General features: G+C 42.1%; 1 protein-coding gene across 1 annotated transcript in view; it reads left to right on the forward strand.

Moving 5' to 3' along the window:
- The first annotated feature begins 483 nt into the window (after window positions 1-483).
- The window catches only part of exoc6 (exocyst complex component 6), a 72,137-nt gene continuing 46,513 nt past the window's right edge, over window positions 484-26,107 (forward strand). Inside the window, exons 1-6 of the mRNA XM_080049069.1 lie at window positions 484-603; window positions 14,103-14,274; window positions 16,642-16,689; window positions 19,208-19,298; window positions 21,484-21,529; window positions 24,823-24,876. Coding sequence (XP_079905195.1) covers window positions 506-603; window positions 14,103-14,274; window positions 16,642-16,689; window positions 19,208-19,298; window positions 21,484-21,529; window positions 24,823-24,876 — 509 coding nt within the window. The 5' untranslated portion in view covers window positions 484-505. The remainder of the gene's footprint in view (window positions 604-14,102; window positions 14,275-16,641; window positions 16,690-19,207; window positions 19,299-21,483; window positions 21,530-24,822; window positions 24,877-26,107) is intronic.

Genomic DNA, 26,107 nt, shown 5'->3' on the forward strand with positions numbered 1-26,107 from the left:
TAATGTATTGCTGTAATAATGATGAAATGTAATTAAACAGACTTTGTAATAATGTGTTATTATGGACACATGATAACCTTTATGATTATTTAAATGTTTAATTACATTTAATCATAATATTGTACTGGCTAGGTTGATATTACAGTAAGATGTTACATCAATGCAATCCTGACTGCATATCCATTCAATTCTTTCATTCATAACTTTAACCTATGCCTTATCCTATGCGAAAACTTACCTGGCAATTAACTTCACTCTGATTCTGATTCCATAATTCTACAATTGAACAATGAAGGAATATGATTCCCATGATGACAATAGAGTTTTGGGCTAAATGTTGGGGATGCTTTGACCAACGTAGGCCTACAGGATATGTGGAAACAGAGCTGCCGACACTGAATCGCACTGAATTGACCATGGTAGGGCGTCCCCTAACGGCAGGAAATTATACTGACCAATGCTCCACTGTAGCTGCAGTGATAGCCATCATACACACATAACAATCATGGCGGAGAATGAAACCCTGGAGTGTATAACGGAGCACGAGCGGATTCTACAGGAAATAGAGAGCACCGACACGGCTTGTGTTGGCCCCACTCTTCGGTAAGAATATATGCCTTCTGAGACAGCCTCACCAAGCATAATGTCTATGTGTTTGGTTGCATCTTCTACATTATCTGACCTTTTGTTCATGAGCTAGCTTTGCTACCCTAGCCACCAGCAGGCTAACATTAGCAATTATAGCCAGCAGACTATATGGTGTTGAAATGAAGCATGAGCCTAGCTGACCTGTTAGCTTTAAGGCCAACATGGACTTCTGTTTGTGTCAGTTAAATGTAGCTAAAGTAAAAGCGTGTTGGTTTGGGATTTGTCCGGCTCTGTGTCTTGATGGACGGCTGGTGACCTGTCAAAAATGTTAACATCATTTGTGGGTGTGGCTGTGGACACATCTTATCATTATTTTGCTGCTGATGTTAGCGAATAGGGCTAACAATTTCGGGCAGTTGTAACTTGGAAATGAGCGCTATTGTCATTTTATTATAGCATTGCATTATGTGTCATCTTGACTCCTAGATGTTGTTTAATGCTTGCTTATATTTAGTCGAATAGGATGTTTAATTGCTCAAGCTAGCCTTCACTAGCTCTTTGCATTTATTATGTTAGATAGCCACCAGTTTAGCTTCAACACCATAACGAATGGCATTAGACTTACATGCTAATGTGTAGCCCATAAACACACACACACACACACACACACACACACACACACACACACACACACACACACACACACACACACACACACACACACACACACACACACACACCTGTCCTTCAGCCAGCTGCAGGCTGTGGTTTTCTCCCTGCATACCGGTGGAGAGCAGTGCAGGTCTGCTACCGCTGGTTCCAGTCTGGTGATTCCTAGTATGAACATGCTCATCATTTATGTTGACAGCTGACCTAGATGGTGAAGGCTATTTCTTGGTAAAGGACACATGTGTTTTAGCCTGGGCATTGGATCATTTTGTGTTGATCTATTTCCTGAATTGACATCACTATTCATGGTCAAATTCTGCATGTTGTCTGTTGAAACTTAGCTATGGGCGCACTCACACTGTAGCCTACCGTGCTTATGTACGTGTGCCTTTGCCCCCTAAAGTCTAGTTTGTTTGCTTATACTAGTGTGAGTGCGCCCTATAAGTTGATGATCTCAAAGGTCATGTGTCTTTCACAACTGACTTGTTTCTCAGCCAGGGTTGGAGACATGATGTGACATTTAGTTCATGATTAATTGTCCTTCAAATAATTGTGATAAACTATTGAGTTCATTTTTTTGTGGTGGTGCTGTGTTTCATTAGTAGAGTGTCAATTTATCCAAAATAGTTTGTGCGTGTGCAATGTTTTTCCCCTTTTGTCCATAAAAATGTTATGCAGTAAAGTCCACAAAAAACACATTTGCCAAATACATCAACTCTTACCTTGGTTTAAACAGACTGAGGTTTATGACAACCTTAACATTCCTCCTCTGATCTGTGAAACAAACTGCTGCAGCCATAGGGGACACATCATCTTCAATCATCACCAATTCTTCCCAAAGCAATAAATGTGTTCTTTCCATCCACTAACGTTTTGCAAATATGAAAAGCTAAGCACCTCAAGAAAACTAGGTGGTGTGGCACTACTCCTTCACGGTCAATGGCCCTCATTTATCAAACTTGCGTGGAAACTGGTGCAGATTCTGGCGCAAATACCTCCCTACGCCAGGTATCGCGTGGGATTTATCAAACAGTCGTATCTCGCCAATCTCAGCGTACGCCAGGTCATTATTGATAAATGCGGCGGCTGAAAACAATCGTATCACGCCCCTATATTTTCTCAGTTTAGAGGCCTCGCCCAGAGATTTTACGACATGGATACGCGCATTACGGCACAGAAGAGGAACTTCTCTGAAGTAGAAATTTACAGAATAACAGCGAAAGTAGAAAAAAAAGAGTTTCATTTCGGAGCATTACAAGCGGCATCAAAGAACGACAGAAGGCAGCAGTTAGGAAGGAAATAACTGCTGCGGTCAACAGCGTTGGTGTTGACAACAAACGATCTCCAGCTGAGGATTTTGCATTTGAGGTTTACATCAGTTGGCTATCGCTCAAATGCTATAAAACAGCATATATAATTACACTCAACAAAAATATAAACGCAACACTTTTGTTTTTGCTCCCATTTTTCATGAGATGGACTTAAAGATCTAAAATTCATTCCAGATACACAATATTACTAGCCTGGAAATCCTGACCCTGATATCTTGAACGATAGAGGGTCTGGCGACGATCAATAGTAATTTCCAACTCTAGGGGCGGCTCCTACTCGTGCATTTCAAATGCCACTGCACGCAGTTGGATAGCACTACAACCAATCAGAGCGATGCACAAGTGACGTAAGCCCCGTTCGTTTAGCGAACAGCTGTTAAACTGTTCAATTAAACGTTTGCCGTTGTCGGTCGGCAAAACAGAACATTCCACTTACTTGCTAGTGAAAGCTATGAGTCCCGTCTTCCAATTCGTTAAGGGTCGAGGCCAAAGCAGTCTCAAACTCACACAACATATCCGCAGCCATCTTTGATGTTTACTATCACAGCTTCGACGTCGCATGCACGTCACTGTCGTCATCCGGTTACGTCCTCCCCAGAGCACCATATAAAGGGCTCTGGCGCGCCCATATTAGATAGAACCAATTGAAACGTTATACCAGATTTCTGGTATTCTTGATAAGCTTCAACGGAGGGTGTCCAGACCAACACGCGCAGCAAATTTAATTTGCCTGCGCCTAGTGGCAGGTCTGGGAATGCCAGGCTACAATATTACCATTTCTCTCAAACATTGTTCACAAATCTGTCTAAATGTGTGATAGTGAGCACTTCTGCTTTGCTGAGATAATCCATCCCACCTCACAGGTGTGCCACATCAAGATGCTGATCTGACATCATGATTAGTGCACAGGTGTGCCTTAGACTGTCCACAATAAAAGGCCACCCTGAAATGTGCAGTTTTGTCTCACAGCAAAATGCCACAGATGCCACAAGCATTGAGGGAGCGTGCAATTGGCATGCTGACAGCAGGAATGTCAACCAGATCTGTTGCTCGTGCATTGAATGTTCATTTCTCCACCATAAGCCGTCTCCAAAGGCGTTTCAGAGAATATGGCAGTACATCCAACCGACCTCACAACCGCAGACCACGTGTAACCACACCAGCCCAGGACCTCCACATCCAGCAGGTTCACCTCCAAGATCGTCTGAGACCAGCCACTGAGACAGCTGCTGAAACAATTGGTTTGCATAACCAAACAATTTCTGCACAAACTGTCAGAAACCGTCTCAGGGAAGCTCAACTGCATGCTCGTCATCCTCATCGGGGTCTTGACCTGACTCCAGCTCGTCGGCGTAACAGACTTGAGTGGGCAAATGCTCACATTCGATGGCGTCTGGCACGTTGGAGAGGTGTTCTCTTCACGGATGAATCTCGGTTTACATTGTTCAGGGCAGATGGCAGACAGCGTGTGTGGCGTCGTGTGGGTGAGCGCTTTGCTGATGTCAATGTTGTGGATCGAGTGGCCCATGGTGGTGGTGGGGTTATGGTATGGGCAGGCATCTGTTATGGACAAAGAACACAGGTGCATTTTATTGATGGCATTTTGAATGCACAGAGATACCGTGATGAGATCCTGAGGCCCATTGTTGTGCCATACATCCATGAACATCACCTCACGTTTCAGCAAGATAATGCACGGCCCCATGTTGCAAGGATCTGTACACAATTCTTGGAAGCTGGAAATGTCCCAGTTCTTGCATGGCCAGCATACTCACCGGACATGTCACCCATTGAGCATGTTTGGGATGTGCTTGACCGGCGTATACGACAGCGTGCACCACTTCCCACTAATATCCAGCAACTTCGCACAGCCATTGAAGAGGAGTGGACCAACATTCCACAGGCCACAATTGACAATCTGATAAACTCTATGCGAAGAAGATGTGTTGCACTGCATGAGGCAAATGGTGGTCACACCAGATACTGACTGGTTCTGAGTCCCCAGACCCCCAATAAAGCAAAAAAATGCACATTTCAGAGTGGCCTTTTATTGTGGACAGTCTAAGGCACACCTGTGCACTAATCATGATGTCAGATCAGCATCTTGATGTGGCACACCTATGAGGTGGGATGGATTATCTCAGCAAAGCAGAAGTGCTCACTATCACACATTTAGACAGATTTGTGAACAATGTTTGAGAGAAATGGTAATATTGTGTATCTGGAATTAATTTTAGATCTTTAAGTCCATCTCATGAAAAATGGGAGCAAAAACAAAAGTGTTGCGTTTATATTTTTGTTGAGTGTATTTAATACTTGGGCTAACATTTTGAATGAATGCAGCCCCTGTGCCTCAATGTCCCCCCAGCTGCTCCAAGACGGAGACAACTGCCCTTACGCAGTCCCATGCAGCGCTCCTAAGTGGCCGGTGTGCGCACTATTGAATCAGCTCTCCTACTCAGTTGCACATCATAAGCTCCACATTTTTAAGTGATTAATATCTTTATTTCGGTCTGAGCAAACACTGCATTTGTATTATCTTCTAATAATTGTCCAACAAATTCATCGGCTACCCGGCACAGCCTGCACTGCGAGTCCATGCTGTTTACAAACTTGCGTACACGAGCTGAGAGCTGGCGTGGGATTTGAGCGTATCCTACGCTCACGTCCATATTGATAAATGCCGAGGTTTGCGTGGAAATGTGCGTACACCCTCTTTTCTGGTCTACGTACGGTTGATAAATGAGGGCCAATGTCTTTGTTCATCACCTGTGCTGTAAAAACACACATCACATTTGCACACAGAGCAATACAAAGTGTATTTGCCATAGTAAAGTGATAAGATACTAGCTCACTGCCTATCTCTTCTTATTGACTATTCAGCTGACAAGTTTTTTTTTTTTAGGTATTTTTTGGGCATTTTTATGCTTTATTGATAGTGCAGAGAGACAGCGGTGAAATGGGGTAGAGAGGGGAGTGACATGCAGAGAACGACTGCGGGCAGGAATCGAACCCGGGTCTGCTGCTGGGCCGGGCCCGGGGGGGGACGCCCTACCAACTGAGCTAAGGGTGCCCCCAGCCGACAAGTTTTAGCTGTCAATCAAACTAGATGGCAGCAGGGTCATTCCCAGACCACAGAATCTTGTGAAAGGAAATGCAGCAATAACAGACTAGTTGTTTTGAAAATTTGATCATTTCACATCCTTTTTCATCTGTGTGAGTTACTGGCAAACCACCTGACAACATTGTAGACAGTTTGAAGAGTTTGCCAACTGTACTTGGCAGTTGGTAAATAAACCAAAAATGTACAGAATCTTCCACTTTGCCAACTGAAAAACATATTGGAAAGTGAGAATTAGAAGACAGCTTTTAGAATTCAGCTTTTAATGAACAGTATAAAGGTTCAGTAAGCGGAATGGTCAGTTTAGCTAACTTCCTGTCAGTGACTGCAGTTAGCAGTCCCCACCCTCGTCCCTACATCACCTCATTAATGCACTGCGGTCTTCAAGCAGCAAGTTATCTAGCATCATCTCAGATCCATAAGTGTGATAAAACATGAGAAATACCATCAAAACAGACATAGGGAAGGATTTTTACCTGCTCCACCATTGTAGGCGCATACACATTCACCCATCTGTCGCTCTGTACATGCACAGGCAGAGAGACGGGTGCCGGTTTGCAGCGTTCTCTCTTCTGATTGGTTATCAGTAGTGGGATCCCCTAACATTTGTTTTGCCGATTACAACTGCAGCATCAATTAAATGACAGCTTATGTATGTTCAGTATAAAAAAAGAAAATACTGTCTGGGTTTGCACAGCTCGTTTTTTCTTCACAGTAACGGTGATAGTATGACCTGGATGGTGCCTTTTCAAATGCGTACATGCATGTTCGACGTGTTGCCTCCCTTTTATATGTCCATGGTTGGCTCCTACATAGGCGATCGCGGTGAAACAATAACCTGTGTGCCGACATTGTTCCACACGTTTATCACTGTTTTCATAATTCTACTGGAATCCGAAGTTATCCCTCAAACGGGATTTGAATGACGGGGGCGCCTGCGAGCTCCGGTTTCCTGTTGTCTTTCGCCATGCAGTTCGCTCTCTGTTCGATAGCACTGTATAACATTTTGATTTGCACTACTCATAGACTTTAAAAGAAAAGAGGGGTAGCCTATTACAACTGCTAATAGTGATGCAAACTGAACACTAGAGCGGAGAGGTGTATATCTCTTGCTCTGACCGCAGCTGGGAGGGACTGCTGCATGAGGACCCGGCCGCCTGTCAGTGCTCTGGGACGGGGGGAGTGGCCGCGGAGGCACCCGCTGCTCGTTTAGAAGTTAAGAGCTATACATGCTTTAGCGACCTAGTCTCCAAAAGTCACCAATAACACCAGAAAAAGTAGCTAGATTTGTCGCTGGTTGCTTTTTTGAAAAAAAGTTGCCAGGGGGTTCCAAAAAGTCGCTTAGTTGGCAACACTGCACCCTCATGCTGTGCTCACCATAGAGATAACAGACTCTCAATCGCTGGCTGCTTCTGCGCACGTGCGAGCCGAGCCGGAGGCTAAATGGTCCGGGGGGAACTCCGACGACAAGTTTTAAGTTCCACACCGCAAAACAAGCCTGTACATTCGCTATATTAACGCTATGTACGCCACAAACGGACCGCGGTCCACCTCTGTAACCACCAAGAAGTGCCTGTACTGTCACGGTACGGTACAAATACGTGTATCGTTACACCCCTAGTCATAACTTCTGAAAGCCTATGGTGATGTGCTTTATCAGAAAAACAATCCGTACTTGACAATATGGGCCTCCATAGATTTTATAATTCAGCACTTTGACCTAGTCCCTGGCCCCTCAGTTACTCCAAACAGATGTCTTCCTGAAAATCACCACAGTTATAATAATAATAATAATTGATAGGTTTTATATAGCGCTTTATTGCCTAGGCACTCAAAGACGCTTTACATTTCCTGGTTCAATTCGTTCACACTCAGTCATACCGGTGGTGGTAAACTACGAGAGTAGCCACAGCTGCCCTGGGGCAGACTGACGGAAGCGTGGCTGCCATTCAGCGCCAACGGCCCCTCCGACCACCACCTCAAACATACAGCAATCATACACATTCACACAGGGCAAGGTGGGTGAAGTGTCTTGCCCAAGGACACAACAACCATGACACAGGTGGCCGGGCGGGGATTGAACCGCCAACCCTTGGATCGTTGGCCAACCCGCTTAACCACCTGAGCCACAGTCGCCCCAGTTCTGACATTATCATAAAGGTGGCTAATAAGGGGTTAAATTTTCCCCCCCAGTAATTGTTAAAGGTGAAGTAAGCGATTTATTTTGTTAATATACAGTCCCCTCCAATAGTATTGGAACGGTGAGGCCAATTCCTTTATTTTTGCTGTAGACTGGAAACATTTGGGTTTGACACCAAAAGATGAATATGAGACAATAGATCAACATTTCAGCTTTCATTTCCAGGTATTTACATCTGGATCTGATTCACATCTGAGAAGATAGCATTATTTGTAAAGGAACACCACATTTTTAGGTGAGCAAAAGTATTGGAACAAATATACATAAATTAAATTAAAGTGAATAAAACGTAATATTTTGTCGCAATTCTCGCAAATCCTTCTCTTGCAATAACCACATCAAGCCTGTGTCCCATTGACATAACCAAACTTTTGCATTCTTCTTTTGTGATGCTTTTCCAGGCTTTCACCGCAGCCTCATTCAGTTGCTGTTTGTTTTGGGGGGTTACTCCCTTCAGTCTCCTCTTTAGCAGGTAAAATGCATGCTCTATAGGGTTTAAGTCTGGAGATTGACTTGGCCAGTCTTAAACCTTCCATTTCCTGCTCCTGATGAACTCCTTTGTTGTTTTTGCAGTATCTTTTGGGTCATTATCTTGCTGCATCATGACGGATATTCCAATCAGTTAAGTTGCATCTTTCTTTAAATTGGCAGACAAAATGTTTGTGTAAACATCTGAGTTCATTTAGCTGTTGCCATCATGTGTTACATCATCAATGAAGATGAATGAGCCCGTCCCAGAAGAAGCCACGCAAGCCCAAGCCGTGCAGATCCTTTCTTTCTCCAAACTTTAGCCTTTCCATCACTTTGGTAAAGGCTCATCTTGACAACAACACAGTAACACATGATGGCAACAGCTAAATGAACTTAGAAGTCTACAGAAACATTCGGTCTGCCAATTTAAAGACAGATGCAACCAAACTGATTGGAAGATCCTTCATCATGCAGCAAGATAATGATCCAAAAAAACTGCAAAAACAACAAAGGAGTAAATCAGGGGCAAGAAGTGGAAGGTTTTAGACTGGCCAAGTCAATCTCCAGACTTAAACCCTATAGAGCATACATTTTACCTGCTAAAGAGGAGAGTGAATAGAGTAACCCCCCAAAACAAACAGCAACTGAATGAGGCTGTGGTGAAAGCCTGGAAAAGCATCAAAAAAGAAGAATGTAAAAGTTTGGTGATGTCAATGGGTCACTGGCTTGATGCGGTTATTGCAAGCGAAGGATTTGCAACAAAATATTAAGTCTTATTCACTTTAATTTAATTTATGTATATTTGTTCCAATACTTTTGCTCACCTAACAATGTGGTGTTCCTTTACAAATAATGCTATCTTCTCAGTTGTGAATCAGATCCAGATGTAAATACCTGGAAATGAAAGCTGAAATGTTGATCTATTGTCTCATATTCATATTTTGGTGTCAAACCCAAATGTTTCCAGTCTACAGCAAAAATAAAGGAATTGGCCTCACTGTTCCAATACTATTGGAGCGGACTGTAAGTGTTAAATCGGTCTTTATTCATACAGTGATCCCTTACATAATGTGCGCGTTTCATAAAGCCGATCTCTCAGTCAGCTGCTCTGCATGTAATCGGCAAATAAACTTTTCGGGGATCCCGAAATTAATATCCAATCACAAGAGAGAATGCTACAAACCAACACCCGTCTCACTCATGTTCTCACTGCCGGTGCACGCCAGAGCGACAGATGGGTGAATGTGTATGCGCCTACAATGGCGGAGCAGGTAAAAATCCTTCCCAATGTCTGTTTTGATGGTTTTTATCATGTTTTATCACACTTATGGATCTGAGATGATGCTAGATAACTCGCTGCTTGAAGACCGCAGTGCATTAATGTGGTGACGTGGGGACGAGGGAGGGGACTGCTAACTGCAGTCAGTGACAGGAAGTTAGCTAAAAGAACCATTCCGCTTACAGCACCTTTAATGTTTTTGTTATTGCCAAGTCTGGTTTATATTTAAATTTCACTTTTGTAAAAATTATTAAAGCGATTAAAACAGCTTTGTGTTCCTTGTGGGATTTCTCAATGGTGAATACAAACAAAATGATTATGATTCAAAGCATTTTCAGATTGTCATAAAGGGATTCACTTTCTTTTAGTATTTTAGCCCTGCCTTTGTTATGTACATGCTAAATTTCACATTTCTGTTTTAAGTTTGTCTTCTGACTTCCATAAGCTAATTAATGCTCTTTCCATTGAGATACTTGGTTTTGGATTATTGAACAAATCCTTCAATTTATGAATTTAGCATTTTACTACAATCCACTAGATGGAGCTGTTACTCCACCTGTAATATATGGCAATGGCTGGTAGTGTAGGCCATGAGCTCATATTATGTCCGTCCTCATTTACTATTCCCTTAGCCCTCTTCATACACAGCATATTAAAGTATGGCTTAATGCCTTTGGAATGAACTGTTGAAACATCTTTTGTTCTTGAGGTTGTTGTCTGTCTGACCCATACAGTCTTGCTGGTGAATACCCTTGTCACATTGTGTAGTCATGTAATCATCGACAGTAGTCTAATGGGTTTTTTTTTTTAAATTATGAAGTTTTTCTATTTAGCAATTTAAGTTACAACATTTAGTGGCCCTTGAACTTTTCCACATTTTGTCACAGTACAACCACACACACATTTATTTTATTGAGATTGTATGTGATAGACCAACACAAAGTGGCGCAAAATTGTGAAGTGGAATGAAATTGAAACATGGTTTTAATTTTTTTTTCATAGATAGAAAACTGAAAAGTGTGGCGTGCAAAAGAATTCATACTGTGTTCAGGGTGATGTGCAAAAACTTCAAGTCTGGTCTCATCTTGGAGGAAGGTGCTCTGGTCAGATGAGACCAAAAAGGAAGTTTTTGGTCTGAATGCAAAACGCAATGTGTGGCGGAAAACAAACACTGCACATCACCCTGAACACACCATCCCCACTGTGAAAAACCTGTTAGAGTCCGCAAAATATTTGAGACAGGGGTGGAGGTTTACCTTCCATTCAGGACAACAACCCTAAACATAAAGCCAGATCTACTATGGAATGGTTCAGATCAAAGCATAGTCATGTGTTAGAAAGGCACAGTCAAAGTCCAGACCTAAACAATTGAGAATATTTCTCAAGACTTGGAAATTGCTGTTCACTGACACTCTCCATCCAATCGACGCTGAATATGAAGCTCAAGCTATTTTGCTAAGAAGAATGGGCAAAAATGTCAGTCTGTAGATGTGCAAAGCTGGTAGAGACATACCCCAAAAGACTTCTAGATGAAATTGCAGCGATAGGTGTTTCTACAATAGGGGAGACCGGGGTAAGTAGGTACACTTTTTATTCTAGTGAGAATTGCTCATCACCTAAACATCTTTCAATAGTCATTCCTACATTAAATTGAAGCTTAAGGTGTTGGCTTGAAATGTGAACCCCTCACTTTTTCTAACTTATTGTAATAAAGAAGAAATTTACCATCAAAGACTTACACATTGTGACAACCAACCCCATCAAGGGGTCGGTTGTCACACACTATGGGGTTGTTTGTCACAATGTTATTTTAATGGGAAAAATCTTAAAAAGAAGGCAAGAAAGCAGAACTAAATTTGAAGTTGAAAAATAGGCCTACATAACTTTATGCATCTTAACACAAAATGAGCAAGGAATAAACAAAAAGGAAATCCATATTAAGACCAACCTACTGTATGTAACAATATAAAGAACAAAACAAATAGGTCTAACAATAATAGCCTACTCAACCACGATACACACATTCACTATGTGAGTTACAGTGATGGCAAATGTAGGGTCTGCTTACTAACTAAGCAGAGATTGTGTGCCCACTGGTTGCACATACAACACTTCTCCCATACCTCCCCTGAACGGGTGCTGGAGAACGTTTCCATACAAACCAAACACAAACTATCCTCTTCATCTGATGAAGATTCCTCCTCCTGTCTCTTTCTCTTCTGTTTCTTCTTCCCCAGCTGGGTTGGAGTGCACTGGGGTGCAGTAGCCTTGGCAACTGGTCTAGTTTGCTAAAAACAATCTAAACTATAAGCTTACCCTTCACACTTTTTTACGGTAACAAGTGTTTTGTTATAAACCCAATGTGTAAAAGCCTAGAAGATAAATACTGAGGAGCCAAATATTTTATTTACATGTAAATAAAATATTTGGCTCCTCAGTATACCAAAATTTAACAGACAGCACCTTCTGGTTCCGAGATATAACGATTGTGACAACCTACCCGTGTGACATATTACCCCGTTATCCCCTACATTTGCACGCCACACTTTTCAGTTTTTTATGTTTATGTTTTCATGTTTCATTTTCATTCTACTTCACAATTATATTATGTGCCACTTTGTGTTAGTCTTTATTGGGATTTTATGCATTAAATCCCAATAAAATAAATGTACGTGTGTGGTTGTAACATGAATTTTTTTTGAAAAGTTCAAGGGGGATGAATACTTTTGCAAGCCACTGTATGCAACCTTTTTTAGGAGTGTGCACATTTTCCTCAAAAGATTTGCCTTAAAGATGCTTTACAAACTATTCGGTCCAACCAGGCAACTATACAATTATGTTGTCAAATGTTTTAGTTTTTTCTACCTTCATTATTAAAAAAGGAAAAAAAACTCTATATTAGGTATTTTTTATATTACAAATCATAGGACAATCAAACAACAATGTGACGTATGAAAGGGTTCTCTTCCAGTGATACACCTAAGAGAAGATAATCTATAGCTGACAGGACAGCTTAGGCAAACATATTCTGAAATCCAGCTTCAGATATAAATTGCGTTCCAAATCACATACTTTTTAATTTTACTACTCTACTTACTAAAGCACACGAGTTTTAGGGTCACGGGAGAGAAAACAAAATCAGATAAGAAAGATTTTTTATTATGTCAAGAAATGTCAAAAATAAAGACGATTACTCCAAAATTCTATTGGAGTTAGTGGGGCATTTATGTATTTTCAGCATGCTACAATTGATGTGCATGTATTTGGGACATCCTAAATTTTTTTCTGGCATACTAAATAGTATGGAAGCATGGGGATTGGAAAGCAGGGATAAATTGGAAACTTGTGGTGTCGTCGTGAGAGCGTCCCCCACAAGGCTCAGTCCTCTTGGTAGCTACCCGGTTGGGGTCTGACCCGTGGGCTCTGAAAGTCAATCCCTTCTGTGCCCCATTTCATCTATGTCTCTCTGCACTGTCAATAAAATAAAATAAGAAGCCTTGAAAATGCAGAAAAATAATCTTTAAAAAAAAAGAAATAGTCCTTCTTTAATACACTTGCCATAAATCAATTTCTGATGAATTACAAATGATGGCATAGTTAAACACACACACACACACACACACACACACACACACACACACACACACACGGCCATCTGTGCCTGTTGAAGCCAGGCCAGGTTGAGACAGAGAGAAGTTTGTGTGGTTGTTGGGGTAGTGATTCATAGCAGGGCTCTTTACAGTAATGTGCAAACAACTGGCCACATAGGCCTCATCACTCGCACTGTGATGTTGCTTCCCAGTATCGTTACAATGCTGTTTTTTGTTATACACACATGAGTTTCAGTGTGACAGGTCGCACACAGCCCTACTAATCAAAACATTTGAAATGATTTGGCCCTGGACCCTGGTATATTCATTTTATTTCACCTTTGTTTACAGGCAAGTCAAGAACAAGTTCATATAGTAGTGGCCTGATAGCCACTTAAAACAGTCAAATGAAATGAAAAAAGCCTCATGCGTGTGGTGTATGTAGACAGTTGCTTAACATTATTGCACATTAAGTAATTAGTGTACATGGATGGATGCATACATAGTACATACAAGGTTAAAGCCTAGATTTCATGATGTATCCTCACAGAGTTCATCCACATATAATAGCTACAACAACTACATGATGATATACAGTATAAATTTGTCTAGATTTGTGTCAACACACATATCCACCACTTCTCGATAACACAAAGCAGTAACCCATGCAAACATGCTGACATCTTTCTGAGCTGATTTGTGGACTTGCTGTGGTAAGGAACCTTCAGCAGGCTGCAGAATGCAGATAGTCATTTGCATATGAGTGAGTCATTTCATTGTAAAAGTGGTTGTTGGACAGTTGTTTTATTGATTTCTCTCTTCTTCTCTTCTTTCTATCCATTGTCTCTCACAGGTCTATTTACGATGACCAGCCCAATGCCCACAAGCGCTTCATGGAGAAGCTGGACGCCAGGATAAGGAATCATGACCGGGAGATTGAAAAGATGTGCAACTTCCACCACCAAGGCTTTGTGGACGCCATCACTGAGCTCCTCAAAGTCCGCGCAGATGCAGAGAAACTAATGGTAAGAGACAGCGCTTTACAGGGGACAGTTTGGTCCACATCGGCTGACCAATCTCAAAGTATAGTGGCCAGGTCATCTCCAACAAGTTGGGAGTATGGGCATTTTTAGAGTATAATTCATTCTGAAATAATCCACTACAGCTAGTTGTTTGCACCAAACTAAAAGGGAGCCGTTATTCCACTTTGTAGCTCCTTCAAGAAATAGAGCTGTGTGTAATGTAATGTAGTGAGTGTGTGTGTGGACAAGAGAGAGGGAGTGTGAGCGGCATGAAAGTAAAAGGCCCGGGACACTCCTGCGTCTACTGTGCGTCTGACAGTTTTTCCGGCGACTGTGACTACAGCTCCACACATCCAACCTCCAACGCCCAGCTGATGACCGTTAGAGGCGTCTGCAGCGACGCTCCATTTCACCTCAGGAGACGGAGCCTATTTTTTTCGGAGACGCACCTCTCTCTCTCTCTCTCTCTCTCTCTCTCTCTCTCTCTCTCTTATATATATATATATATATATATATATATATATATATATATATATATATATATATATATATATATATATATATATATATATATATATATATATATATATATATATATATATATATATATATATATATATATATATATATATAAGGAAAAAAAAGGCAATGCGGCACACGGATAACTGTCGAAACTCAATATTAACCATATGCATCATAAAATGACATGAAACAACTTCATATTAATGAGAATTATATATGAAAACTCTGTGTAGAAAGACTTTAGAAGCAGAGAGAGGCAACAGTAACAGACGCAGATGCGCTCCAGAGGTAGATGCAGATGTGTGTCCCAGGCCTTAAACACAACGCCACTAACTTGATGATGGAATATGTGCAATATTATTTAATCATTCAAGTGCTACACATCACAATAAGTTGGATGATATTGTATTATTAATTGGTTCGTTTTTATACATATTTATTCATAGTGCTCTATTTTTGTGATGGTTTTTTTCCCTGTGTTTTTAGAGGAGCAATGCTCGCAATTTTGTTTGGCCTAAACATGTTTCTGTTTTTTCGCTGAATGATTGACAATAAAATGAATCTTGAATCTTGTTAGCATTTAAAAAAAAATATATATATATACATTTTTTTTTAGGTTTAAGTTTTGGATAACAGGTTTGGTGAAGGAAGCTGAAGCTGTTAATTGGTTTTCTAACTTGATTTTTGGTTTACTGCACAGTTCAATATTTTAAATGTTTCAACAGTATTATCTTGTTACAGAGAAGAGAGATATGTTATATCTTTGGTCATTTATTAATTCATGTTGCTTATATTTTTATTTGTGTTCAAATCTGTTCAGGTTATTTGTTATTAAATGTTACATTAAGTTAAATGTTATTATAAATGTTATTTAATTAAAATGCTTTTCAAATTTTAAAAATCATTGTATGTATCGATTCGTGGGTCAAAAATCGTTATACAAATCGAATCGTGAGTTTTTGTATTGTTAGAGCCCTATTCGCTACCCATTAGTCCAGTGTGATGAACAGCAGCTATAAGCTTAGACTATACAAGTGCACAACTTTACACTTATTATTATTCTTAAAAACATGTTAAGGAATGCTTGTGAATATAATATTCCTGTCTGTTCTTTACCGTTATGGGTGAGTTTGCACTGTTTGCTGTGATTCTGTAGCCTAGCTGAATGAAAGGAAAGGCATTATGCCTGTATTATGTAGTCTTTCCCCCCTTGTTTGAAAGCTTCCCTGTTGAAAGCAGTGTCTCCAAAAAGCCGACTGGTCAATTGGGTCATGGCTCTGAGCTGTGTGACGTGAGCCGAGAGTTCAAAAATCCTTATCCAGAATCGACAAGTTTGTCACTGAATCTGAGAAAAGAGCCTGTCACAAGCCATTAAACCCCAAGAAAAGGTCCTCTGCACCCGCCATGGGTTTAGGTCCCCACTACCGGGGAAATCTAAATTTGCCTGTCTTTGTCCTGGGCCTTTCATGGATAATGAGCTGATTACAAGGCTGAGCAACTGCAGGGAGGGAGGTAGAGAGGGGGAGCAGACACCAGAGTGGAGGCAATGATAGACATGTGACAGGGTGGCCTTCATTCTTCTAGAAACCTATTCAAATAGTGTTGTGGTAATAATAATTATTATTAGTATTATAATTGAACTGGAGTCTAGGCTGCAGTAGATGGGTGTGCATCGGGGGCTGAGGTGAAATCCGCCTGGGTGACAATAGTGGAGCTCTATGGCACAGAGGAAAACACATGAGATTTTTTGCCAATATATCAAAACTGTGTAGGAACCACGGGTAGAAGAAAGAAGGGTTTAAAAGAGTGATATTGAGGCTGTGTAGTTAAGTAATGTCTGTCTTACAGGGTCAAGTAACAGACACTAACCGGAGACTACAAGAGGCTGGGAGGGAGGTAAGTCTACCTATTTTCTTCTGTGCTCATTTTCTCTCAGTTGTTGATGCTTTATTGTAGAGGATGGAAACAGGTTGGGGAGATGTGTTGGGCTCCTGATAAAAATAAAGTAATATATTACTCTTTTCAAAAGTAATAGGGGAAGGTGGGGTGATTTGTGCATTTTGGAAGTTGCAAAACCCCTTGTTTCTAGAAAACCGTGGAAGAAATTGGAAATGTGACCACATATTTAAGAAGAGCCATCCATTTGACTCATCCTGTAAAGAAGGGAGACACAAGGAATAAGATATAAGCACATTTAAGCTCAAAAAACTGTGTTTTGCCTTTCAAAGTAACATTTCCATGATCAAGGTTTTTTGATTATTGTGTCTGAACAATTATAGACACGTTTGAAAACATATGACACATGTTTTAGTGCTTTGGTATGCTACACTTTGAGTCTATATAGTTAGCACAATGTCAACCCTAAATTGCTGCATCATGCCTATTATCCAAAATTCTGGGGATGGGGTGATTTGTGCGCAAGGGCCTGGGTGAGTTATAAGTAAGTAAGTAAGTAAAATGTATTTATAAAAGCACATTTATGACAGTTTGCACTGTCCAAAGTGCAGTACATAGTGCATTCAGTAGGTAAACAATGAAGGTAAAATAACAATAACCAAAATAAAAGACGTAAAGCCCATACATCCACATAAACACAGATAGTAGTCCAGAGGTAAGTAAGTAGTGCAGAGGTTAATGGGGAGGAAACACCAGGGTGTACATATGGGTTTTGAGCCTTGATTTAAAGGCAGAAATGTAGGGGGAAATCACATTTGTCAGGTGGCAGTTGGTTCCACAAGCACGGAGCAACTAGTGCAAAGTACATTTCTGAGAGTTGTGCCAGTGGCATGGCTGTATACGCTGGTCACCAAAAGAAAGTGATTGTCTACAGTAGCTCAGAAGAGAGTGACATCTCAATTCCACTTAACGACACCACTGATGAGAGTTCAGATGGCCAGAAAGATGATGATGGTGACTTTGTCATTGTGACACAATGACGCACAAATCACCCCACATAGTGGGGTGATTTGTGCGACAAGACAACTTTTTTTCCGAAAGCTATATTTCTTAGACAGTTTATTCCAGATCCAAAGTTTTTATTGCCAGGGATGCACAACATCCTGAAATATATGTACATATTTGAGTTGGAGACATAACTGTCAAGGCCTCACTTTAAAATCACTTTGAGTAAAAAGTTGCACAAATCACCCCACCTTCCCCTATTATAACTTTACTTATTACTCCATGCCTAAAGTAACTTATTACTCTTTACTCGTTACTTTCCGTTACATTACACAAAATTGGTCCTTAACCTACTCCTGTGGGGCATGACCGCAGTCATGTGCGCTTCTGAATGTTCAGCTAAAGCCCTATTCTCCCTGGGTTTATCAGAACTGTTGAAGGGGCTGTGCTAAGGGTGCAGATCTGGGGGAGCCCAAAAAGGAATAGGCTAATGCTATGACAGCCGCTCACTGGATAGAGCCAAACCACGGGACTGAGACCCGTAAACAGCTGCTCAGAACAGTGTAGTGCCAACAGTGTGCCGAGCGGACACGTTGTATGTTGAATGGCCTAATAATGCTGTCTTCAGGGATACATATTTCAACTTGACCCTATCAGCATCCTAAATCCCAACGTGTAAAAGTGTGCCATCTGTACCCATACAGAGAACACGTAGATAAAGCCCCGCCACTATATCACATCATTCTTTTCAATCGTTAATTAGCTAAGGTCAATAGATGAGATATCTGCCTGTGGGACAGTGTGGTATAGTAGTGAGTGGTCCATTAATTTTGTGGACATCTGTACATCTCCACATGGCCACAGATGTAAGTTTGTATCCCTCTGGTGTGTTTGCTCTGCCCCAGCAGCTTTCTCACAGCGTAAACTTGCTAAACATTCATAGGACAGACTGGGGGTCCTAAAGAGAGTTCTGTTTAGGCTCTTAACAGAACGTCTTCAGAGAGGCTATACAGAAATGCCAGTGTGAGAAATAAAAAGGCTGCCTGCGGCGGGGGGGAGGGATTATCCTGACCAACCAGACCAACTCAAACCTCATGCCCGCCATATTTAAAAACACCGCTACTACGAGACGTAAACACAACATAATTACCGAACATAGCGATCAAATTGACCGGCGAAAATACGCTGTGCTTTGTTTCCTTAACAAAGCAAAGCGAGAGCCAACACGTGTAAAAAATAAAACGTATCCGCCTCTGTTGTTGTGCTTAAAGCTAGCGCTAGCTTTAGTGTTAGCCACGAGAGCAGCGACGTTGGGCGACGTACACACATTTACAGTGACGTCATGACGTTGCTCTCTTGCCGGCTCCATGGCTGGCTCTGGTCGGTGTGAAACCAACCGGTTCATAACTGGGATAAGGCTGTAACCAGTTTTGAACTGGCCCCAGCACCAGCCCAGAACTGGCTCATGGTTCTTTTTGGTGTGAAAGGGGTAATTGTGTGTTCCTTCCCCCAGGTGACTGCCCAGACAGAGGAAGTGATTCGCTGTCGCATCCAGCAGAGAAACATGGCCACCACTGTGGAGAAGCTCCATCTTTGTATACCAGGTAGCATCACTGCATGTGTGAATGCAATACTCACTTTGAGTCCAGTGTTAATAAGATATGGGTCCCACTGGAGTACATTAACATGTACTTGTTCCAATAATACATACAGCTTTACACCTTGTAGGGAACCTTGGGGATTTTGAGTGAGAAGTCTTTCTAACTAGTTGAATAGACACCCAGGTATTTAGGTGGTTGCCACGATGGAAGCGTTTGCAATTATTTAAGTGTTAAAGGCCTACTTCACCGGTTGGAATATGAAGGTGTATTGAACTCGGAGATCCTATGAAGTATAAATGTGCAAAGAAAATTGAAATCGGATCATCCTAGCCTGAGAAAAGGCAGAAAGAGTGTTTTGTGGTCTCACTGTCTAACCCTACATTTCTCTTTCTGTGACATCACAGAAGTAGGCCTTTAAGGAAAGCTTATGAAGGCTCTCCCAACCAAGACAACTCAATCATTCAACAGTCAGATAACATAAGCTTTTGAAGCTTCTTATGAGGGATATTAGTGATGATTGGAGGCCAGTCAGTTCCAATGGCCCTCATTTATCAAACTTTCGTGGAAACTGGTGCAGATTCTGGCGCAAATACCTCCCTACGCCAGGTATCGCGTGGGATTTATCAAACAGTCGTATCTTGCCAATCTCGGCGTACGCCAGGCCATTATTGATAAATGCGGCGGCTGAAAACAATTGTATCACGCCCCTATATTTTTTCTGTTTAGAGGCCTCGCCCAGAGGTTTTACGACATGGATATGTGAATTACGGCAAAGAAGAGGAACTTCTCTGAAGTAGAAATTGACAGAATAACAGCGAAAGTAGAAAAAAAAGAGTTTCATTTCGGAGCATTACAAGCGGCATCAAAGAACAACAGAAGGCAGCAGTTAGGAAGGAAATAACTGCTGCGGTCAACAGCGTTGGTGTTGACAACAAACGATCTCCAGCTGAGGATTTTGCATTTCAGGTTTACTTCAGTATCGCTCAAATGCTATAAAACAGCTTGTACAATTATATGTCGCCATTTCTTTACATAGATGAAGAAAAAGTGGTCTGACTCAAACATCGCCACTTAAAAAGCATGTTGCTGCTCTGAAATGCAACCAACTGGAGGTGCGGGCATAATATTATATAGCCTAAGTGGTAGAGGAGAAAAAGACGCACCAACTGTCCGATGATGGTCCCCATGAAAGAAATACACGTATGCAGAGATTTGAATGATTAGAATGTATTGGCCCTTTTAGATAGCACTACTCAAAAGGGTTGTAAAAACTAAAAATAACACATTTTGCGTTTTACTGTATGACAGCAAGCGCTTGGCACGAGTGGTCAGCCCGGCCGTCAGCTGCACAAGCCGACCCGGCAACGATCAGCTGTGAGAGCGCCGACCGTCCTGCTCCACCAGCAGATCGGAAAAACATGCCGGTTAACGGTGGAAATAAATCGCTCGCTTAAGCGATCAATGACACATTAAAAGAGGAACTACCATCTTAAAAGTGCGTCAAATAAATAAAATGTTAAGCTGAATGTTGTGCCGTGTATTTTTTATCATAAAGATCAGCGTACTACTTGTAGACTATAGCCTACATATTTAATACTTAGGCTAACATTTTGAATGAATGCAGCCCCCGTGCCTCAGTGTCCCCCCAGCTGCTCCAGACGGAGACAACTGCCCTTACGCAGTCCCATGCAGCGCTCCTAAGTGGCCGGTGTGCGCACTATTGAATCAGTGCTCCTACTCAGTTGCACACCATAAGCTGCACATTTCTAAGTGATTAATATCTTTATTTCGGTCTGAGCAAACACTGCATTTGTATTATCTTCTAATAATTGTCCAACAAATTCATCGGCTACCCGGCACAGCCTGCACTGCGAGTCCATGCTGTTTACAAACTTGCGTACACGAGCTGAGAGCTGGCGTGGGATTTGAGCGTACCCTACGCTCACGTCCATATTGATAAATGCCGAAGTTTGCGTGGAAATGTGCGTACACCCTCTTTTCTGGTCTACGCACGGTTGATAAATGAGGGCCAATGAGCCCAACGATAACAAATAGAATTTGTTTTTTCTTGTTTTCCAAAAAATGACATCATACTTGGGTTTGAATAAGGACATTTTTGTTTATGAAACTTTCGACCAAACAAAGCCAGCTACTGATTGTGTTTCCACATCTTCTTTTTCCTTTTCAGTGCTTGAAATGTACAGCAAACTAAAGGAGCAGCTCGAATCCAAAAGGTATCCATCTCACAAAGTAGCTCATCTGTCACTGATATCATTGTGTGACTGTGATATTAAAACATCCTTACATTCATTCATTCCAAAGGTTCTTATTCTCTGGCTGTGTCCCTGCTCGCCAGCGTTATTTTCTCACCCTGTACATACTGTATATGATGGACCGTAGTACTGTAAAGCTATGCCACATCTCAGACCACAGCTGACCACACCCCCCTGTCATGTAGCATGATACTATAGCACTACAGAACAATACGGCTGCACAGATTTAGGAACTTGTAGTTACCAGAACTTAGCCTGGCATTGCCCGCCTTCATACTTCCGCTCAATTTTCATTTCCCTTCAGTAGTCAGTCTGGGTCTGCGGTATATTCTTAGGTTTTCTCCAGCCAGTTTTTTCAGCGAACAGAGGGAGTGTCTCAGAAGCCGATGCATAACGCCAAGCCCAAAACATTATGCGATTGGTTGGCAGATCCAGAGTGGCACTGGGCAGATCCAATAGTTTTAAACTTCAACAGACACCCGCCTTCAAGTGAGTTAATGTTTGTCAATTGAGCGATTCCAGACCTTCAGTACAAATGCAGTATGATGGTCTGGTAGGACCAGGCTAACCACAACTATGATTACCACAGAAACAGATCCTACTCCACTATCGCCCGGGCCTCACACCATGCAGATGCTGCTCTTGTGTCTGCCTTTTTTTCCCCCGGCAGGCATTTGTACAGTCTATGTAGCAGCCAAACAGTGTGCTCGGCAGCGAAACAACACTTCAGCTCAGTAGTCTTGCCTCTTATTTTTCTTCTTTTTTTTACTGTCAGATGGCCGCTGTTCTCCACTAACATATACAGAGAAATAATCTGTCCTCTGCCCATGTTAACAGACCAGAGCAGCCACATAGCGCACCTCGCCAGCGCCACTATTCATCTCACCAGTCTGGTAGTTTTGGTGGAAACGTAGTTTTACTTCCATTGTGAAATTGCAAAGCATTTATCTATTTCTAGAAAAGAACAGATCATGGGGATTTCATCGATAATGGCCGTTCAATTGTTACTTTGAAGTATATGAGAGTGTAACTAACAATGAATAAAGCTATACATTTAATGCTGTACAATCCAAATAAGCATGCTTCCTTTTAGCTTAAAGGAGAAAGTAATTAAAAAAGTACCAAACCAGTCAACCAGTATTGACAAGGATTCCTAGAATTTCCTACTCGTTCATTCAGCTCATCCAGTGCTATGAGGGTTGTTTGAACTTCATCTTTACCCCATGAACTTGATGTTTGGCTGCAGATGACATGCCTTTTTGTGACAGCAAGATAATGACCCTTTCTTGTTCATTACTGTGCACCAAAGGAAAAGGCCATTCACTGGCAGGACAATTGACCCTCAGTGGCCCTTGTTCACAACAACGCCCCCTCACTGCAGCTCGGTCATGGCCCACAGCCAATCACAAGGCAATTAGACGATGCTGTCTAATGACCTGGCCTATACACACCTACTATAAGCTGGAATGAGTTTGTTGGCCACAAGTTCTCCATTATTTTATGTGCTGATGCCCAGGTCACATTCTGTCCAATGGCGTGCCACTTTCAGCCTGTGTGTCCTTTGTCCCGATGCTCTGTACTGACAAAGCTTTTCACTCTACAGTTTATTTGGCCCTCTTTTGTTCATGTGAATAAAACGCATTTTACACTCACTGACCGATCAATTAGATCCCTTCATAGCCTGTCTATCAGCCTAATGATGGGAGCTCAACATACTGACCCAGGGCTGAACCCTTGTGATGTTTGCACGTTATAAAAGACCACAATATCTATTTGACACGTGTGGCTTAATAGGCATAGAGAACAAACTCACACTGTCTTCTCTGCAAGCCCTGGTGCGTACAAAAGTAAACTTCTCATTAAAGTATAGATGTGTTTTGAAACCTTTGTCAGGTACCTATGTACATTGAAATAGTTTTTGCTTGCTCTTGACTTGGGGTGGTGAAAAAAATCCATTCATGTAAAAATCGTGATTCCTATATGCTGCGAAAACCATTCATAATTTGCCAAAATCGATAAAAAATATTTTTGAATATATATAAATATATGTATCCAACCCGACCCGCTCTACTCAGTGGAAACGAGGCATTGGGGGCCACTCACACTAGGGCCGCGGCCCCGTGCCAAAGCTTATTAGCATACTAAAGTCTAGAACGTTTGGCCTAGTGTGACCACGCCAACCGTATTCCAGCACGGAACAGCCCCTTGGCCACGGCCACCTGGGAGAGGTGTGCCGTGGCCAAAGTACAGATGCTAATGAGATGACACGCGCACAAGCAAGCGCACAGGCGGCGTTCCTGACGTGAATTTATTAAGGATGCATTGTCCGTTAACGTCCGCTGCCTTACTAGTCGGCACCAGAATTGCCCAACACTTGGACTTGTAGCTATAATGTGTGAGAATTAACGTGTGTGTAAGCCTAGGTGTGGGCTAATAAAAGAGGGAGAGAGCTAATTAGGTCGGCTCAGAAAGCAAAGCAAAAAGGTTTTCGTGTTCACTCACGTTCGTCAGATGATTTTTTTTCTTTTTCCTCCCGTCAGCTGTCATAACTGCATTTACGCATGGCGGTGGAGACGCACCCAAAACAACACACCGCGGCCCGGTGATAAGGAAACAGTATAGCCTACACTAAGGTTTAACAAGAAACTTTATAAAGACACTTAAAAAAACGATCTCTGCCCATACAAAAAGTTCTGACTTGGATTTGATGGAGCGATCGATGTGTACAAAACCATCCGGATACATATGGTCTGATGACGGGCCGTGCTGCACAAATATGAGACTGTCCACCGCGACCTATTACGTCAAGGCTACATTTAAAAAAAAACAATAGTTTAAGGATTCTCGTTGCTCTAATGTGGAAGTGGAATATTTGATGCAAATTTGGCCGGATGAAAATATTCACAAACAGTCGTATAGCCTACAAGTAGAAGCTCCAAATCCTAAACGCGCACGGTGACGTAGGCAAGGTGCAAGTGTGCCCAGGCCACGAGCAGTGTGAGCACGGGCCTGCGGGGGGAGTGGGGAGGGGGGGGGAATCGTGCTGAATCGTGCTGAGCACGGAACAGGCAAACGGCACTAGTGTGAGTGCGCCCTTAGATATTCCAATGGCCCAGTAAAAACAGCAAATAACAGTAGAGCAAACAAAAACAGTTTCAATATGTACACGGTCACCTTAGTATTGTTTCAGACTTGAAAAAAATGGCCAAACTTAGACATGCATGATTGTATTCTAACTGAAGCTGTCTCTGCAGATACTATGCTGCACTGAAAACCATGGAGCAGCTGGAGAAGGTCTACATTCCCAGGTAGGATAACTGTCCAGGTCCTTTCAACACTTTAATCATTCCTCTGTAAAGTCAGCAGTGTGTTTTTAGACAGCTTGGCTTCACAACAAGTATAATATAATTCCATTGGTGACGTTCCCCGTCTGTACCGAGAGGGTCTCCAAAGCCCATGTTAATCTAAGCAGCTGTCTTCACCACCCCAGTGAGGCGCGAGTGTCAGCTGCTTCAAGGCTACCTGAAGCTTCTTTTAGAGTCCATCTTCTTGACCATATGCACCAATAACAAGGCACGAATACACATATGTATCTACATTTTGCAACCTAGTTTTCATTATTTGGAACCTCATCTGTTTAAGCTGACTACTATTCTCTATATGTTACGCTTTGATAATTTTATCATTATTCATATCATTAGTCATTTAAACTTTGATCATATTTTTATTTTATTACTTGTTTCTGATTGCATGTTTTCTCCCTTATTTTGGTCCATTTATTTATTTTATATTGTGTATTCCTTATCTAAAGTAGGTATAAAGCACTTCATTTCTGAAAAAACGGGAACGGTATTAACAGCTGCTACAGAGTTGCGTTCACGCGCATGTGTCAATTTTCAACCCATTCTTGAGACACTTTTGATGTTGACTAAGGGGTAGAGTTATGACAAAAAGACAAAGAGGTTATTTGTCTTACGCAAGCTGGTTGTTGCCACAACATATGCCCTAAGCGCCCGCACCGGGCACAGTGGGTCTGACATTCTTTCTGCACCCCCTGGTGAGCCCAGGAGATTAAACGCAGCCAACTCGATCGATTGGTTTACATGGTGGGGAGACAATCGTTTGGATAGGAAGGATGGATTTGGCGAGAGCACCACTCCTGACCCTTCTACATGCCAGCGCAAGCACGCCTGGCTCACTGACAAGGCATGGAGTTCACCGACCGTTTGCATTCGCAACGGCAAGGAGGAATGCCGTCTTCAAAGACAGCCGCGTCAGCTCTGCTTGACTCAGCGGCTCAAATGGGGGTAACCCTAAGGCCCTCAGGACTACTTGCAAGTCCCATGTTGGTGCCCTGAGGGGTCGTGGTGGCTGAATGAAGCCTCTGGCCTCCCTATAGAAACTGCCTGACTAGGTAGTGGGCCCCTACTGTCTGGTTATCCACCCTTGCATGTGCGGCCAATATCGCAGCCACATGAATGTGCAGGGTGGAAGCAGCTCTCCTGTTGCCCAACACAGACTGCAGAAAGTGTAGTATCA

This window comes from Ammodytes marinus, assembly GCF_949987685.1.
Source record: "Ammodytes marinus genome assembly, chromosome: 20".
NCBI lineage: Eukaryota > Metazoa > Chordata > Actinopteri > Uranoscopiformes > Ammodytidae > Ammodytes > Ammodytes marinus.